Here is a 17,892-nt window from a genome sequence, read left to right as displayed (position 1 = left end):
CCCAGCCTGAACCTAATATGGAAAACACCCAAGGACTGTTATTTTTCTGGAGCTGGTTACAATTTCTGGGGCTGTTTTTTTGTTTCTGGAGCAGCCGTGGTACCCCACAGAGTTGCATACAATCCCTGGCCCCTGATACACTAAACATTCATAAATTTAATACAATATAGTCTTCAAAAACACTGCCTGTGGTTGCAATAGCTGTCACACCATGATGTACAAATTTTGTACTGTGTGCGTACCATGGGATACTTTCTTAAACCTGGGATGCACAATTTTTGCACTTATTCATTTACAATGAATCTTGGGCAAAGAATAATAGTTCTGGGCAAGTGGGACTGGAATAGTTGCACTACAGCACCCACGGCACGTGTAAACTAAGGGCACAGCAGGAAAGCAGGCCGGGTGCAAAAGCCCAAGAGAACTTAAGTGAAAATTACACATTGATCACATTGGGGGGACACCAACACAACCTGTTCCCCAGCCTCAGAGCTGCAAGGTGCATGCAAACAGGATTCTCCAGTGAAGGGTGTGCAAGGCACGTGTAAAGAACCCAGGAGTATTGCGGCCGTGGAAAGCATGTGCAAATATTTCACACACCCTAGCGGACAACCAGGCTGTACACCAGCCCGCACCTTGGGAACTCCAGCTCAATCAGACAGGCTCCATTCACAGCCGCCTCCCGCCCCACGGAGTCGCCCAATAAAGGGATGGTGTCTTGATGACGCAGACCCGCTCCGCTCAATCAGGATGCAGCTCCTCGCATGTCGTCATTTTGTTCCTGAAACCCAATGAAAAGGATGGAAAATTCCAGAAACTGGCTCTAACCAATGGGCACGGCCGTTGGAACCTGAGGGGGTCTCCAGACCAATGGACTTTGAGAATGGCTGAGGCTATTGGACATTCTGACCAATCAGATGGGCAGAGCAGGGGGCGTGGCACTAGGCTGACATCCAATCAAAATTAGGGCCGGTAGGAAAGCGCCTCAGAGTGGTATTGATTGGCAGGCCGCCAGACCTATGAGACGCGGGGTAGATGGGGCTAGTGTCGATTGACATTAGTTTTCACCTATCACTGTGCTTATCGCAATGATCCCCGCGTTCATTGACGCCGCGGAGGCGGAGAGTAGGCACGGCCTGGCCCATGAGCGACACATCTTCTAATCTATCATGGTGTTGGGGGGGCGGGGCCCAGATGTGTACCTACCAATGGGGCGGCTCGGGCGGCTCAGGAGGCTTCTAGCAGGTTCCAGAAGGCGGCGTGAGAGCGGGTAGACCGGGCAGGAGAAGACTTAACCGACAGTGTCCCGTAGACAGAGCTTGACCCTGAGCCGGAGCCATGGAGAAGGTGAGGGGCGGGGCCTGAGGGGGGAGACGGTTGGGCCGAGGAAGCGGGGCGTGTTGGGGGGACCCCTGGAGGGGCGGGGGCGCTGAGGGAGGGGTGTGAAGGCGGGAGCTGGGCAGCCTGTGGGGAGGACTGTAGAGGGCGCCTGTTGGGGGGGGTGGAGCTGGGGGGGCCGCCGTGGGGAGGAGTCTGAGAGCGGGGGGCCGCGGAGGGGGGCGGTGCGGCCTGTGGGTGGATCTGGGGGACGGCCCACGAGGTGGGGGTAGGGGGAAAGTCGGGCGATGTCGGGCGGGCTGGCTGCAGCCTGGGGCAGGGGTTGAAATCTACAAGGGATGGAGCCGGGGGGCTCTCTCAGGCAACCCGTGGAGGCGGGAGGTGTCAGGGTAGGAAGGAGCAGCCCGGGGATGGCGTCTGGGGGTGGGAAGAGGTAAGGCGGGGGGGGATGGGACATAGCCAGGGAGTCAGTGAAGGGCCCTGGAGCAGGAGAGTTTGTCTAAACTAGATTAAAAGGTGTCTCTTAAGAACCTGTTGCCGGATACATTTTAACACCCTGATGTAGACAGGGGTAAGCTGTGTTTTAGCAGGTGCTAGGCGGGCAGGGTAAATCCTCCCTTGCACTGACCTTGCACTACCAGCTAACACATGTCAAAGACCATTCTACCTTGGTTGCATTTGAGTGTCAAAATGTGTTTGCTGACATGGCTTTAAGATTTTTTTTTTTTTTATCCTAGTCTAGATTGAGCCTGGAAGGGAGGGGGCAGAGTAAGTGAGTGTAGGTGCTGGGGTGACAGCACTCAGGAGAGGGTGGCTGGGATCTGAGGGGGTGCGGTAGATACTGAAGAGCAGTCTGGGACACTGGAATGGAACAGCTGTGAAGAGAGGTAGCCAGGAGTCCTGGAAGTTGGTGGTCGTGGGGTGTCTGCGGAGCAGGGGTGTGGAAGGAGATAGAGTGATTTGCGACAGCCAGCTGAGCAAGGAGCATCAGCGGAATTATAAAGTGCGGGGCATGAAAATATGTATGAGATAGTAAAGGGGGCAGCACTAGGAGTCTGAGTTGGTTGTGAACTAAATGTGTATGATCGGGGTTGTTCAAGGGACTGTCTGGAGATGTGTTGTTGGGTAGCTGGGATGGAAGTACCATCCCCCCACGTTTTCAGCCTCACCTCTGCATGTGCATGCACACCACTGTCTCATACCCCTACCATAGAAGATGTGCCCAGGTAGGAGTAACTGTTCTTGTTGAGTAGTTGTTAAGGTCTCCAAGCAACGTTAAACTGTTTGGGGAGGGGGTGAAGAATGCGTTGCATTCTCATGCTGGAGATGGGAGTTGTACACAGCTGAGCTGCTGCTTAAACAAGGCTTATTAAGGTGCAGTAAAGAGCCCCTGGGGTATCTTCATTGGAGGGAATGTTTGGAGCAGGTCTACAGCTGGCATAATACATGTCACCAGAAGCTCCCTCCTGCCTGTCTCAGAAGAGAGCCTGTTGCTTTTGCATGGGTGAAGGGCTCTTAATTGTTTTCTCCACTAACTTCTAGCTGCACAGCTGACTTTGCTTCTTGGAGCACAGCAAATCACCGACCTGAGGGAGCTGCTTTATTTTGGAGTAAGGCAGTTGAGTTTAACTTCGCATCTTGGTCTAAAATTCATGTTGCTGTAGAACTGTGAAACTGAGGCACTTGTGCTTGCTAGAGCCTAGGTATTGTGTGGATGAGGCCTGCATGAGCCTCCTACACAAGCACTGTCTTACCAGTGCCCCACAATCCTGAACTACAAGGCCCCATCCCGCTATTCCTGTCCTTGGTTCCTTCTGCATACAGCTCTGCTGATGCCCCTCAGTCCTGACCTGCAACCCCCTGCTATCCCAGCCCTAAGTTCCACCTCCTCACATCTTTGCTGATGCCTGTCAATCGCAACTCCCTCCCCACTCCACTCAAGAAATTCCTCCTGTCTCCCCCCTCTGCAGACATAACTCCTGATTTATCTCCGTGCCATTCTTCATTTCCTGTCTTGGTCCCTGACTTGAGCAAAAAAAGGCCAGTTCTTGCACAATTATATGTTGGCTTTTTATCTTGCATACAGACATCCACTGTGGACTGGGATGAGGCCCACCAAAACTCTTTGCTTATGACCTGTGTCAGAATGTAAATCCAGCTCTAAAATGGAAAAAGGTTCTTAATTTGTAGCACCATCTCTGAGCTCTCAAGCCCAGAAACTGGAGTGCCAGTTTTGTCAGATACCTGAAAATTGAAGTAGAATGTCAAATTATTTTTTTAAATTTGATTATTCCTGCTTCTGCCCCAAATAGTAAGGCTCTTACACTGTCAGCTAATTTGGGGTGAGCATTCAAAAGCTTTTAGAGGCAGTAATTATTTTGCCATTCATGGCATATAATTTAAAGATCCATTAATGCTCAGCCCCAATCAGCACTGAAAAGGGAGATAGCCTTGGAACAGAGCTTATAGGGAGCCATCATAACACTCCTCCTTGTAGAAGGGAGACTTTGGATGTAACTGGGACATGCTTCTGTTTGTACGGCAGAGTTCAACTATGAAGTACTTGGAGAGTGGAAGTAACAGGGTGAGAAAAATGCAAATATTATATGCAGCCTTCCTAAGGAGCTCATTAGAGAGAGTTCCAACCTGATGTGCTGTTGAAGTGAGTCATCAGTGATTGCCTTCTTTTGGCCGAGACATCTCGCTAGAGTTGCTGGGTTTTCGAGAGGTACTGCCTCCCCATCAGTTCACGGTTTCAGGAAAGTCACACCTACACAACTTTAACCACCTGATGACTTCTGGGTCTCTGGAGTGTTTGAGCTAGGTGCTTAAATCATAGGTAAATTTCCTTTGACTCTGAACGGACTGATGGGCCCAAGCTGCATATTCCTAGAAACTGATAGTGTTTTTTGGCCATTGTTTATTAAACTACTTGAGTCAGTCATGTGGGAGAGTTCCACCCATGAGGGGTCTCCAAAGGGGAGAAGTGGCTGGTTGGGTGAGAATTGCAAGAGGGATAGACTTGGTTATCTCTGATCTGGGGTATTCACAGACCTCTTACTGAGAAATCTGGAGTCCTTTGGTGTTGCACAACTTCCATGTCAGTTTCTGAGTTCTTACTGAATCTCTGTGCTGTCAAGACGCTGATCGTGCTCTTGTATCAACCTTTCTGGGACTGTTAAAGGAGGCAGTATGTCTCCCTTCAAGCAGGTATTGAGTCAGAGTGGTTCCTGGTGAAAGATTATTCTTCCTTTTCCAAGTGCTGACTGCAGTAAGACTCCAAGCAGCTGCTGATTGTGAAAAACCCAAGAGGCAATAACAAGGGGCAGTCTTAAAAGTCTCTTTCCTGCCTGTGATGCTTTGAGTTGGGAAAGATAATTCAAGGGCAAGAAGGTTGCTTCGAGACTTCCTCCCACATCTGATCATGCTAATCCCCTGCTCGCTCTTGCTCTCCCTCCGACAGGTGAATGAGTTGAAGGAAAAAGGTAACAAAGCCCTGAGCGCAGGCAACATTGCAGAAGCCATCAAGCACTATTCGGAGGCAATAAAACTAGACTCCAAGAACCATGTGCTCTACAGCAACAGATCTGCAGCCTACGCCAAGAAAGGGGAGTATCAGAAAGCACTGGAGGATGCCTGTAAAACGGTTGAGCTCAAGCCAGAGTGGGGCAAGGTGAGGGTCCCTCTCTAGATTCTTAAACCGTGTTGTCTTGCTGAATGTTAGGGCTGGTGTTATGAAGGTCAGACTGATCACAGTGGTGATTTCGTGCCTTAAAATCTTGGTCGTTGGAGAGTCATGTTTTGCAATAGATGCCAATTGGAGTTAAAATGTGGTTACCGCCTGGCTCTCCCTAGTCACATGTGGCAGGAAAAATTGTATTTTGTAACAGCATAACCATGTTATCTTTGTAGTTTAAACCGGGAATAAATGATACCTCAGTGCTCTGAAAACATGAAAACATGCTGTTAAGAGGAATTCCTTTGATTTTTGGCTGAGATCTTCAAAGGAGCTGGAGTTAGGTGACAAATCCCTTAGGACTCTGGGGAAAATCCCAGCTTTTTATTTATTTAATGTACTTATATGGCTTCCATTACTGTAGTATTTGTGGGCCTCGCAATCTTTAACATAGTTATCCCCACAATCCCCCTGTGAGGCAAGGCAGTGCTGCTAACCTCATTTTACAGATGGGGAAATGAGGCAGAGAGACTGACTTTCCCAACATCACCTACAGTTTGGTGGAGCAAGGACTTGAACCCACATGTCTTGAGTTTAACCCTGAGGAATTTCTCTTCAGTCAAAGCGGTTTCCAGTCTCTGGAAGTAACATTTGTGGCGGCTGTTCTATGTATTGGCCACCATGTTCGTTGTCACTGGGGACTGAATCACAAGACCTTCAGAGCTATAAGCCATGAGTTGAGCTAAAAGGTTAGGCTCTGTAGCTGGGGGCTGTGACAGACTCATATGCTCTGGGCATGGGCCACAGAAGGTGACCTATAACACAGTGGCAGCTTACAAAGATGTGCTTGTCAAACCTCTGTCCTCCAGTTGTGTCTGTTTTCCTGCACAGGATATTGGGGATTTTTATTCCTTACCTTACAGGAGACATGGGCCTAAATGTTGCAGAGGCAGGTTGCTCTGCTCAGATTCCGATGTGCCCCAATATGCTAGAGTCTGGGGTGGGATGTAGTGATGCTGAAATTCCATGAGTGTGGGGACTCATCCCATCCTCCATTGGGACCTTATGACTTCCTGCCCCATTGTATCCCTCTCTCCTGCTTTCAGGGCTACTCCCGCAAGGCAGCTGCTCTGGAGTTCTTGAATCGTTTTGAAGAGGCCAAGAAGACATATGAGGAAGGGTTGAAACATGAGCCGGGGAACTCTCAACTAAAAGAGGGGCTTCAGAACATGGAAGCCAGGCTAGCAGGTAAGGGAACGAACTGGGGGAGCAGGAATTGCAGCCAGAGATCTCCACTTAATATATAAGTACTGTTTTCTTCCAAGCCACCCTGCTTAAATGCTTGGCACTGAGAAGTTGCAGAGATAAGACTCCTCTCTGCACCTACAGTAAGTGCCTTCTCAGGGGCTATGCTCTGCTCTTGGGTGGACAGGAGGAGCATGGGAGAGAAAAGGTGCCATGGAATTAGGACTAGGGCTACCTTCTTTCTGCCAGGCAATTGGGCTTGCCCAGTTTTCAACCCTGAGCTGGGACTGACAAGTCTATTCACAAGGCTCCCCGCCCCTGCATCTCGTCAAGGGGCAAGTATCACTCGGCAGAGGTTGGATGTTGTGTTAGCCATGCAGGCCGCAGCTTTCTTATAGCTGCCGAAATGTCATGCCCTGTATAAGGATCCTCTTGGGATTCCTTGGTTGCTAAAATGACCAGTCTTTGCTTCTATGCTCTGCCCCACACAGAGAGGAAGCTCATGAACCCCTTTAATATGCCAAACCTCTACCAGAAGCTAGAGAGCGACCCCCGCACAAGAGCCTTGCTGAATGATCCCAGCTACAAAGACCTGATTGAACAGCTCCGGAACAAGCCTTCTGACCTGGGGACGTAAGTTGGATCTACCCCAGTTCTGCTGTGGTGTAATCTTCATCCTCTTGAGAGTAGTTTGTCCTGAGTCTCATGCATTGGGTCTCCCTTGCTCTCCAAACTGCAGCTATTCTGCCTCCCCATTCTACACCATGCCATCCCAGGGTATGCATGATCCAAGATGCCCAGTCATGCATAACCCTTTAGGCCGTGTCCTTGAGCCAAAAGGCAGAGTGTATATGGATCACTGTAACCATTCATGCTGCCCCACAGATGCACAGGCAGGGTCCTGGCCTGCGGGGCTCTGGGTTGGAATGTTGTAGAGGAGAGCAGGATAGTAGCAGGGTGTTAAGGGGTTTGAAGTAGACATTGGGGGCAGCAGCGTGGGGGAAGAGCAAAGGGGCAAGTGAAATAGGAGCAGTGACGCAGGTGAAGACCAAGCTGTGCAAAATATAAAGGTGCTGCAAAGAGGGAATCGAAAGCTAGTATTTAGCTCCCAAGCTGGTTCCCAGGTATCTGGCTTTCCTGAGTTTTCCCTTAGGCTACAGCAGGGAGAATCCAGTGCGTGGAGTTGGAGGTTCAGACTATCTTCCATCATCCCAATTGGCCAAGATGTAGAAGCCAGGTCTGTAGGGCCTGTTTGAATGACTCCCAGCTACTCACTCCTCCCCCTTGCCTCTCTCAGGAAGCTGCAGGACCCACGAGTGATGACCACACTGAGTGTGCTCTTGGGAGTTGACCTCGGTAGTGGGGACGATGAGGATGAAGCCATGTCTCCACCTCCCCCCCCTCCACCCAAAAAGGAACCCAAGCCAGAGCCCATGGAAGAGGATCTCCCAGAGAACAAGAAGCAGGTACTACCAGCTGAATACCTGGTCCTGTTATGCTGAAAGCTTCCTGTCATGCTCAAGAAGCTGGGTGGAGGGGTTTGGTGCAAGGGAATGACCTTGAGTAGGGCTGCAAGGCATTCTAATAAAGATGCACTGGTCTCAGGAACAGAGCATACTTGGCTGGCTGTGCAGGGCAGTAGGTCAGCTGATCAGCTCAGATTGACCATTGGCCCTATGACAGGAGCCTTAGCACAGACCCTTCTCTTCTGAGGCTGCATAACCTTGTTTCCTTTGTGTTCACTAGGTTAACAGGCTATCACTATGGTGCTCCTGTTGCCTCTGTTAAGGGGCAACTGCCTGCTTGGGAGGAGGGTGTAAGTTTCATGGTTAGGCTTTTACCTGCACTAGGGTCAGTGGCCAGGGCAAGGAATTCATCTTGGGTTCTGTCTGCACCTGGATTTCCTATGGCAATAAAACAACCAAGGTTAGGGGCCTGACCTCAATAGGTGCTGTTTTAAGAACTACTGCCCATGGCTGGTTCAGACCTCGGGGTTTGGTGGGGGAGGTCCTGTTAGAAAATCAGGCACTTAATCTATTCACAAGTAAGAACTGGTAGCAGGCAAGGCCTCCCCAGCCTTCATCTTCTCACTGGGCAAAGGATGTTGCACTGAGGCCTGACTGTTTTCAAAGATACCGTTAGTTCCTCTTGGCTTCCATTAGAGCTCAGCGCCTAAGGCTATGAAGGCCCACTGAGCTGACTTTCAGTGTTGGAGGAAATAAGTTGCCTTGTTATTTTAGAAATGTGCCATGCCAATTGGCAAGTGCATTAACCTTTGCTAGTATGCAGAAAGCTGGATCGCTTCTCCCCTGAATGTAGCACAGTGTTAGTGTGTCAGACTAGCCTCTTGTCTGTAGTCACCCGTAGATGCCCTCCATGCAACCTGCAAATTGTCTTATCACACAGCTCCATGTGTTATCGCTGGACTGGAAACATAGGTAAGTAGAGCAAGGCTTCCAGTTGAGGACAAGAGTGCTAACACATCACTGTGGGAAACCTTCCCCTCCAATCTTGTGCTGTCTGTTTCCTGGCAGCAGGAAATACCAATATTGCATATGTTTGTAAGCACCACGCTCTAGAAGTAAACACTTGTGCCCCCACAAGCCTTGGTTCCAGTGGTGGTGGGAAGGGGTGATGCTAGGAAAGCCTGTGAATGTTTGGCACTGGTCATTAGAAGGATATTGTAGCATAGGCCAGGACTCAGCACCTGGGTTGTAAGTCCTAAGAGAGCTGAAGAGTTTGATACAATGGCAGCTTGAGATGCTTTTTTGCCTTCCTGTCCCCCCATTTTCAGGCTCTGAAGGAGAAGGAGCTGGGAAACGAGGCCTACAAGAAGAAAGACTTTGATGGGGCACTAATGCACTATGACAAAGCTAAAGAGCTGGATCCCACCAACATGACTTACATCAGTAACCAAGCAGGTAAGTGGCAAGTTCCAGTCTGATCTTGAGGGTGCTGCTTCCAAATTCTAACTCTAAAAGAGATTCTCCCCCCCACACACTGAGACGCAGCAACCTCTGGGGTGAAATGGGACAGCTGTCTGTCAAGAGGACAGAAAGATTAAGGAGAATGTTATAACCGTTGAAACAGCAGTGAGGAAGAATGGAATTATCTGACCTGGAACATGCTTGAGTCCCCAGAGTTACCAAAAGGGCTGTAGTATGTCCTATAGGTACAAGGAGTCTGTCTCTTACCATATCTGCCCCTTCGCCCCATGCTGAGGCTGATGGAGTAGATGGTATGCTTCCCTGTGGGGTTCCTTGGTGGTCTCCCATCCACATGCTGATCTAGCCCAACCCTGCTCAGCTCACACAAGCTCATAATGCATATTCCAAGTGGTGGTGTGCCTCACATAAAATTGGCTGCCAAGTCCTCCCCACCCCCAAACTGCTCCTCTGGTATGATGCTGCTCAATGTTAAGAGTCGCACCAAGAAGGAAATGGGTGCGTGCAGGTGCCCATTTCCTCCACCTGTTGAAAAAGTCACAGTAGTTCAAGGGGAACTAGGTAGCCAGTTTTATACCAAGGAGTACAGAAGTGACCTTTCCCTGGCCACATTCTGTGAAAATTGCTACTTTCCCCATGACACTGGTGTTAATTTAAAAAACTGCAATTTTTCTCAGGACCCTACCCATGAGGCACACTAAATTTCAAAGCAATATTAGCAGAATGTGGATTTTGGAGCACGTAGAAGTGTCAGCCTTTAAACAGAGTGCGCAACCTTAATTTGAGTGGCATTGGGGCTCTGCTGGAAGAACAATGCAGGTGGTAGAAAGTGGTGTCACATGCGTTTTTCCCCTTGCAGCGGTGTACTTTGAGAAAGGCGACTACAATAAGTGCCGAGAGCTGTGTGAGCAGGCCATTGAGGTGGGGCGTGAGAACAGGGAGGACTACCGGCAGATCGCCAAGTGAGTGAATCCTCCATGGGGCTGGGGCTTACGGTAGCAAGCATCTTCGCCACCTGCCCTTCTCCTTGGGATCCTATAGCACCCTCATCAGCAGTGTATCCAAGTGCCTTCTAGTTATGCATGAAGAAACTTCTCAGCTCCAGGTTGCTATTTCAAATCCAGCCCAGGTCTGAGTTATGGTTATTAGCCAGTGACTTCAAACGAGTTTGCTGGGTCTTAGTCGCTGTTGCAATTGACCGCTGTGCCACAGACCCCAAACTCTCCTCTGCAGGGGTCCTCTGGGTCAGGGAGAAAAACTTCAGTAGGGAGGATTGTGCAGGGAGGTGCTATACTTCTGTCCCCTATTGCCCTTATTTTGATGCTGGCTGCTTTCTCCACATTCAGAGCTTACGCAAGGATTGGCAATTCTTACTTCAAGGAAGAGAAGTACAAGGAAGCCATCCAGTTCTATAACAAGTCTCTGGCTGAGCACCGGACTCCAGATGTGCTAAAGAAGTGTCAGCAAGTGAGTGTGGGGTCGTGTTCCCTAGTGCATGTAGGGCCTGCTGCAGGGTGTGCACCCACTTGCACAGCCTTCCCCTGCTGGCAGAGCAGAGACATCATCCTGCCACTTAAATGTCCTGACTCTAAAATTCAAGCCTCATAGCATGTTTGTAGCTTGGGGGCTTCTAGGGCTCCACGTAGTTTTGGAAACATGATTTTTGCCAAGTTTCCCTATTGCCATGGCTGTGAGGTGCCTGACACCTTACGTTAATCCTTTGTTCGAGTCCTCCTTTTGCAGACACGCTTCTTGCCGCCAGCAAGAGTGGGAACCATAGAATTAACTAGATTCAAGGAGGGGGAATTTACCCCTCTCTGAGGTATTATTTCCAGCTGTCTGAAGACTTGGGCAGACATCAGCAGTTGTTAAACTCAGTTGCATGAAGTTTTCACTACAGCCATGAAGGCTAGAAGCATGATCTTTTCAAACAAAGGGGGAGGTTTTGAAGCATTGGGGTGGCTGCTTTGCTGCAGCACTACAAGACACACTACAAAACTTGTCCATCGGCTGGAACACATTCCTTACTGCTGCATGATATCTGTGGGTATCTGAGTGAGAGCAGCCAGTCCAGGTGAAAGTGGATCAGTGTAGTAACTCAGCCTGACCTCTGTCTGGCACTGGCTTACAGCATGGCCACTCTGTCTAGCACTCCATGGGGAGCCTGCTGGGCTGGGTGGCTTTGTGTGAGGGATGGGGAGACCGCTGGAGCTCCCCGCAGCATTTACCAGGTGTGGGCATCATGTTCTCAAGCCCCATCAGCTCCCTGTGTCTTGACCATTTTACCCTACTGCAGCCTGGATGCAAAAAGCAGGGAGCAGTCTGTAGTGAATAGAATATGTTGCCAAGGAGTGGGGGGTACTACTTAGAGGGGCAGGGTCTGTTACATCATACCATGCTTCCTCCACAGGCTGAGAAGATCTTGAAAGAGCAGGAGAGATTGGCGTACATTGACCCCGATCTGGCTCTGGAGGAGAAAAACAAAGGCAACGAGTGTTTCCAGAAAGGTAAGGGCTCTCAAAGCTTGACTAGGAGTCAGTGAAGAGCACTGCAACATAGGCAGGGCTGGGTTAATGGGCCAGTCTCTTCAGTAGTCATAAAGGAGCCTGCCTCATGTATCCTGGGATTTTCCTTGCTGTGGGGGTGTGACTGAATCTGGCATTAGCTGTTTCTGTAGCATCATTCTGGGATGTTGTCGGCTCAGCCTCACTCCATAGTCAATCCAGAAGAAGTGGGTAGCCTGATTTCCAGAGTTACAGCTGAAGCCAAGAGGAACTGCAGGTTCCTGGGCTGTGTGGCAAAGGAGGGAAGAGTTAAGCCATGCTCTGGTGAATGGGTTAGTGCAGTGCTTACGAGTGAGTGCAGGGGTTCAGGGGTCCCTATGATTTACCACTGCCCTCTTCCCCTCTTAGGGGACTATCCCCAAGCGATGAAACACTACTCAGAAGCCATCAAACGCAACCCTAACGATGCCAAACTCTACAGCAACAGAGCTGCCTGCTACACCAAACTCCTGGAATTCCCGCTAGCGCTAAAGGTAAGCACCGGAGGCCGCGTGTCTCTTGAGTCCATCCTAGACATGCATTACTAGGGCTCCAGGCCAGCAGCAAACCAGGGCTTCTGTCATCCTCGCAACAAACCTGGATGTCATCTTGCTGTCCTCAGAGGAGATGATTTCTTTGTATTACTGTAAGTGCCCCAGTTCCAGACCAGGACTCCATTTTGCTAGGTGCTGTACAAACACAGAACAGTCCCTGCCCCAAAGAGCTGAAAATACATGCTTAGAATTGTCTCCAGTTGCCCAACAGCTTGTGTTAATTGTACTCCAGTCCAGGTTTGGTGATGAGCCAGCATCTTTAAACCTTTCAGCCCTGTGTCCCAACCCCACCATCCCTCTGAACATTGCTTTCCAAAGCATTTAATCCTTCAGAAGCTCCACGCTCAAGTATAGGCCTTTTCTTGGCTGGCCTGGCAGCTTGTGAAATGACAGCATTTCTTGCTTAGGGCAGCTAAATAGGTATGAACACAGGCGCTGATGGGTGCTTCTCTCCTCCCTCTCCCTCCCCTCCTCCCCCCCCCCCCCCCCCGCAAATGGCAAGCAGGGCCTCAGGGGGAAGAGGCTGGGCAGGCCTTGGGGCAGAGCATGGGGCAGGGCCACCGTCCAGGCACTGGGGCCCACAAAAGATTAATCTGGCCCTGTGGATGCTGAGCTCCCCCCCCCTTTGTTTTTTGGGGGGGGCAGTGCTTGAGGACCCACGGAGTCGGTGCCTATGGGTATGAAGCAGGCCAGGTATCTTGCTGATAAAATGACAAGCCTGATAACTTTACTGGAAAGAGAACTTAATATGGTGTCTTCCCTCCTTTAGGACTGTGAAGAATGTATCCGGCTAGAACCTACATTTAGTAAGTGACTGTGTCTGACTGGCGGGGGGGTGATTTTCACAATTCACTTTGGCTGGCCTATCTTCTCATGTGACACTGTGTGGAATAGCCACCACGTACTGAGGTGAGGGGGGAGCCTGGGCTGATACTGTAAAGGCCTGTGGAATAGTTCAGGCTGAACATACCTTAAGTTCATCCTGTTGGCCAGGGCCTGTGGTTCCTAATCAGTGTGTCACATGCCCTGCTGACCTTGCTACCAAAAGCGACCTGCGGTGGAAGCACAGGCAGGGAAGAAGTGTTCAGCAAGCGTAAACCCCAAGGGATTGTGTTTTGCTTGCAGTCAAGGGTTACACCCGAAAAGCTGCAGCGCTAGAAGCCATGAAGGACTACACTAAAGCCATGGACGTCTACCAGAAAGCTCTCGACCTGGATTCCAACTGCAAGGTGAGAGCATCTAATGCCTAGCAGTACTATACTGCCAGCAGCCGTCTGGTGTTGGAGAGCCAAAGAGGTGGCTTGATCCTGGCCTGTGAGTGCTCTCAGGAATCTTCTCCACCTGCAGGCAGAGGGCTTTTTAATGTAGCAAACAAAGACAGAACAAAAATAAGGTAAAGTAACTCTTTAACAGGGAGCATAATTAACTGCTAAAACAGCCTCCTGGGGTTGTGGTGGATTCTCCATTGCTGGTATCTAAATCAGGACTGGGCGTGCCGCTCTAAAAGAGCTGTGCTAGCTTAGAGATGTCAAACTCCTTTGGGAAACAGTGCTGAATTCTAGGCTTAATTATGGTGTGTGGGTTAGGATATAAATGCCCAGCAGGATCCTTGTTGGAGTTAATGGGACTTGTACAGAGATCAGGGGATATTAACCTTTATAAGAACAGCTACCTTTGTAGCTCATTGATTGCTGCCTTGACTCATTGCTCAGTGGGGAAATAGACTTCTGTTTATGCTCAGTACTTTATTTCTTTCCTCTTTATTTCTCCTGGTTTTTGAGTCTCCTCTGTGCTTCCTGCCACAACTCCCCATTCTGAACATTGTGAAAACAATTAGGAGTCCTTGCAGCACCTTAGAGACTAACACATTTATTTGGGCATAAGCCTTCATGGGCAAAAACCCACTTCATCAGATGCATGGAATAAAAATACATTAAGCAGAATATATATATTATAGCACATGAAAAGATGGGAGTCGCCTTACCAAGTGGGGGGTCAGTGCTAACGAGCCAATTCAGTTAAGGTGGAAGTGGCCTATTCTCAACAGTTGACAAGAAGGGAAGAATACCAAGGGAGGAAAGATTACTTTTGTAGTGCTAACAAGGCCAATGCAATCAAGGTGGCCCATTTCAAACAGCTGACAAGAAGGTGTGGGTATCAGCAGAGGGAAAGTTACCTTTTGTAAGTTTCAGAGTAGCAGCCTTGTTAGTCTGTATCCGCAAAAAGAAAAGGAGTACTTGTGGCACCAAAATAAATAAATTTGTTAGTCTCTAAGGTGCCACAAGTACTCCTTTTCTTTTTGCGGATACAGACTAACAAGGCTGCTACTCTGAAACTTACAAAAGGTAACTTTCCCTCTGCTGATACCCACACCTTCTTGTCAGCTGTTTGAAATGGGCCACCTTGATTGCATTGGCCTTGTTAGCACTACAAAAGTAATCTTTCCTCCCTTGGTATTCTTCCCTTCTTGTCAACTGTTGAGAATAGGCCACTTCCACCTTAACTGAATTGGCTCGTTAGCACTGACCCCCCACTTGGTAAGGCGACTCCCATCTTTTCATGTGCTATAATATATATATTCTGCTTAATGTATTTTTATTCCATGCATCTGATGAAGTGGGTTTTTGCCCATGAAGGCTTATGCCCAAATAAATGTGTTAGTCTTTAAGGTGCCACAAGAACTCCTTGTTGTTTTTGCTAATACAGACTAACATGGCTACCACTCTGAAACCTGAAAATTGTGAGCGTCACTTCCATTCCATCCACTACAGCTAGTTAATGACTACAAACTGGGCTCTCAAGTTGACACTTTAATCAGATTAAGAAGGGGTAGCAGAACTGGCCCCTGTGAATCACTGTCAAGCTCTCTGCGGACTCAGGCAGACAAAACTGTCTGTTGCTGGTCCCATTTGGAAGGTTTTCTGCAGATGTGAGAGCTAGAAACTTCTTTTTAATGAAAGTTGAGATTTTACACAGTCTGTCACACAAGCCATGTAAGCATGACACCCTGTTTTCAACCGCAAATCATTGGGCTCCATGTCTGGGTGAAAGTATTATGCAGAAGATCAGACTAGGTGATCACAATGGTCCTGTACCTAAGACTGTTTGTCTGTGGGTGTGGGAGCAGGCTTGTTTGTGCTGAACTGAACTGACTTAATGTACTAGCTAGACAGCCCTTCCCCCAGGGTAAGCTGTGTTGAAATGCCTTGCTAAGGTTCCCTAGCAGGGATCCTTTCTGGCTGTGCTCCCTTGAGGCCCAGGTTGCAAGGACTAATGACTGAGAAGGCCTAGAGCCTGTGTCCTGTCACCAAACCAACCTTGCATGGCATTACCATTACCCCTCACCAGCCAGGGTACAGTGGCTAGCTCTGACAGAGCTCCTCATGCTGCCCCTGCCATTCTTGCTTCAGGAAGCTGCCGACGGCTATCAGCGCTGCCTCATGGCCCAGTACAATCGCAACGACAACCCCGAGGAGGTCAAGCGGCGTGCCATGGCTGATCCTGAGGTGCAGCAGATCATGAGTGACCCAGCAATGCGGCTGATCCTAGAGCAGATGCAGAAGGACCCACAGGCGCTGAGCGAGTGAGTGAGGCTGCCTGAACGTGGGGGTGACTGGAGCTTGGGTCTGGGTAGATCTAGCTCCTGAGGAGCCGCATTGTGCTTCCTGCTGAGCCACATAGGGGTGTGTTTCATAAGGAACCTATAGCACTGCTTAGCTCAGCCTTTAAGTGGTGCTGTTGGATCCAAAACCATTATCCCATGCTGGTCCCTATAGAAGGGGACCATGTCCACATGAGAGCCCATAGCATTTTCTCAAGAGTTAAGGTGTTCACCTCAGTGCCTTGGCTGAATTCCCCTATTCTGGGAAGTTTGGACTTCTTACAGTCCATCAGTTTCAAGCATGTGCAAGATATTCCTTTACCCTCTTAAGCAGAGTTGTCTGACACCAACCACGCCTGACCCTTGCATCCCACCCCAGAGGTGGCTGTGTCACAGGCAAGGAATGCTTCATAAAAAGACACTGGGTCCCAACCTGGAGGCAGCTGCATCTTGTAGGTGATGGAAGTGTCAAACTCAAGTGCTTTGGGGTGATACTACTTTTTCCTCTCTGCAGACACTTAAAGAACCCGGTAATAGCCCAGAAAATCCAGAAGCTGATGGATGTTGGTTTGATTGCAATTCGGTGATGACTTCGCCGCCCTGTTCTACCCCTTTGCCTGTTCATAGAGCAGCTGGGACATTGGACACTGGCAGTACAAGCAAAAGGAAAGCCTATCTCAATAGGAGATAAAGACTTGTACAGTATCATGCTCTCTACAGGACCTGCTGCCCACACCACCCATGCCAGTGTGAGGCCAGCTGGCCACTTTCTCTCCAGTTCCTGTATCTTCCAAACAGCTTGTTCCATTGTTGAGCTGCCCCTCCCCTCTGTGGTTCTTTCTCTTTGTTGGCAGAGGCCTGGGAGGTGGCGGCTCCTAACTGTTCATTGTCTGGTTCTTCTGGCTGTGAGACTGCATTGCCATGCTGCACTCCCAATAAAAGAGCAAAGCAGTCAGCGGTGCTTCTGGGTCTGTGTCTGTCCCTCCTCCCCACAAGACAACCAAGGGAAAGTCTGTTTCAAGATCCCAGCCATGTCCATGTCCTTTCTTAGCAGCCAGAGTGCTTTGCAGCTAGCCATCCCACAGGGGGCGCTAGAAGGCACCTGGCTTCACTTGTCAGTGGCTGTATCTGTCTCACGCCAGTAAGTGAAACAGGAAGTCTCTCTCTGACATGCCTCTGTATGTAGCCAGACAGGCGGGATCTGGATCCTCTGCTGCTGTCACAAGCTAACAGGGTTATGCTGGCACCAGTCTAGCACCTGGCCTGTAGCCTTTAAGCTCATGAACAGATAGTACAGACTCTGGTCTCTACCGTTGTGAGAGCAGGATTTCTGGGTTCTTTCCTGGAATCCCTGTCTTGAGGGGACTGGTTGCTATGAAGATCCTACACAGGAGAGATGACAAACACCCTGGTACCAGGGCTCACTCTGCAAGGGGAGTATTAAGCTGCCCCTAGGGGCTACCCTGCCCCAGCCTGTTGCCCTACAGGATCCCCTCCCCTGTCATGCACTTTATGACATTGCAGGGGGTGACATGGGCTGGGGGGGGATATTGCTGTGCCTCATACTCCCCACTAGCAGAGGGAGCTGTGGCATTGGGTGTATTTCCTTCCTACCTTAGAAAGGCAGAACTCTGTAGCCCCAGTGCAGCGAGTGGGCTGATTCTCCTGCCAGCCCATCCTAGCTGCAAGGTGCACCTACCCTCTTCCCTGGGGGACCTTAGCAGCTGCGTCCCCATCCCCCTTCCCCAGAGGCTGTGCCTGAACAGAACTTCCGCTGCTATAAATACAGCACCCACAGAGGCAGGAAGGGGGCTCTGCCGCAGAACAGGAACTAGCAATGTGACGCAGGCTTAGCTGTTCAGATCCCAGTGTGATGCACCAAAATGGTCTCTAAAATGCTGTGCGCTATTCCTCTGCATTTGGCCTGGCCAAATCTGCACCTCTCTCCTTACAGGAGGGTTTAGGACAGGCAGGTGCGAATTAAATACCT

General features: G+C 49.8%; 1 protein-coding gene across 1 annotated transcript; it reads left to right on the top strand.

The window, feature by feature from the left end:
* Positions 1-1,212: 1,212 nt before the first annotated feature.
* STIP1 (stress induced phosphoprotein 1) lies at positions 1,213-16,857 on the top strand. The gene is made up of 14 exons (XM_077822367.1): positions 1,213-1,347; positions 4,802-5,011; positions 6,121-6,262; positions 6,751-6,892; positions 7,557-7,725; positions 9,054-9,180; positions 10,064-10,166; positions 10,551-10,671; positions 11,615-11,711; positions 12,117-12,241; positions 13,071-13,107; positions 13,427-13,530; positions 15,712-15,884; positions 16,417-16,857. The coding sequence occupies exons 1-14, from the start codon at positions 1,339-1,341 to the stop codon at positions 16,487-16,489; spliced, it is 1,632 nt and encodes a 543-aa protein (XP_077678493.1). The 5' UTR covers positions 1,213-1,338; the 3' UTR covers positions 16,490-16,857.
* The last annotated feature ends 1,035 nt before the right edge of the window (positions 16,858-17,892 follow it).

Source organism: Eretmochelys imbricata, chromosome 7, assembly GCF_965152235.1.
Source record: "Eretmochelys imbricata isolate rEreImb1 chromosome 7, rEreImb1.hap1, whole genome shotgun sequence".
NCBI lineage: Eukaryota > Metazoa > Chordata > Testudines > Cheloniidae > Eretmochelys > Eretmochelys imbricata.
The sequence above is the reverse complement of the archived record's forward strand: the minus strand, read 5'-3'. Positions and strand labels throughout refer to the sequence as shown.

Bases quoted from the DNA above. Each gene is read 5' to 3' on its own strand.
- STIP1 (XM_077822367.1), top strand. The intron at 11,712-12,116 runs GTAAGGGCTCTC...TTCCCCTCTTAG, and splicing joins CAACGAGTGTTTCCAGAAAG to GGGACTATCCCCAAGCGATG. The intron at 15,885-16,416 runs GTGAGTGAGGCT...TCCTCTCTGCAG, and splicing joins GACCCACAGGCGCTGAGCGA to ACACTTAAAGAACCCGGTAA.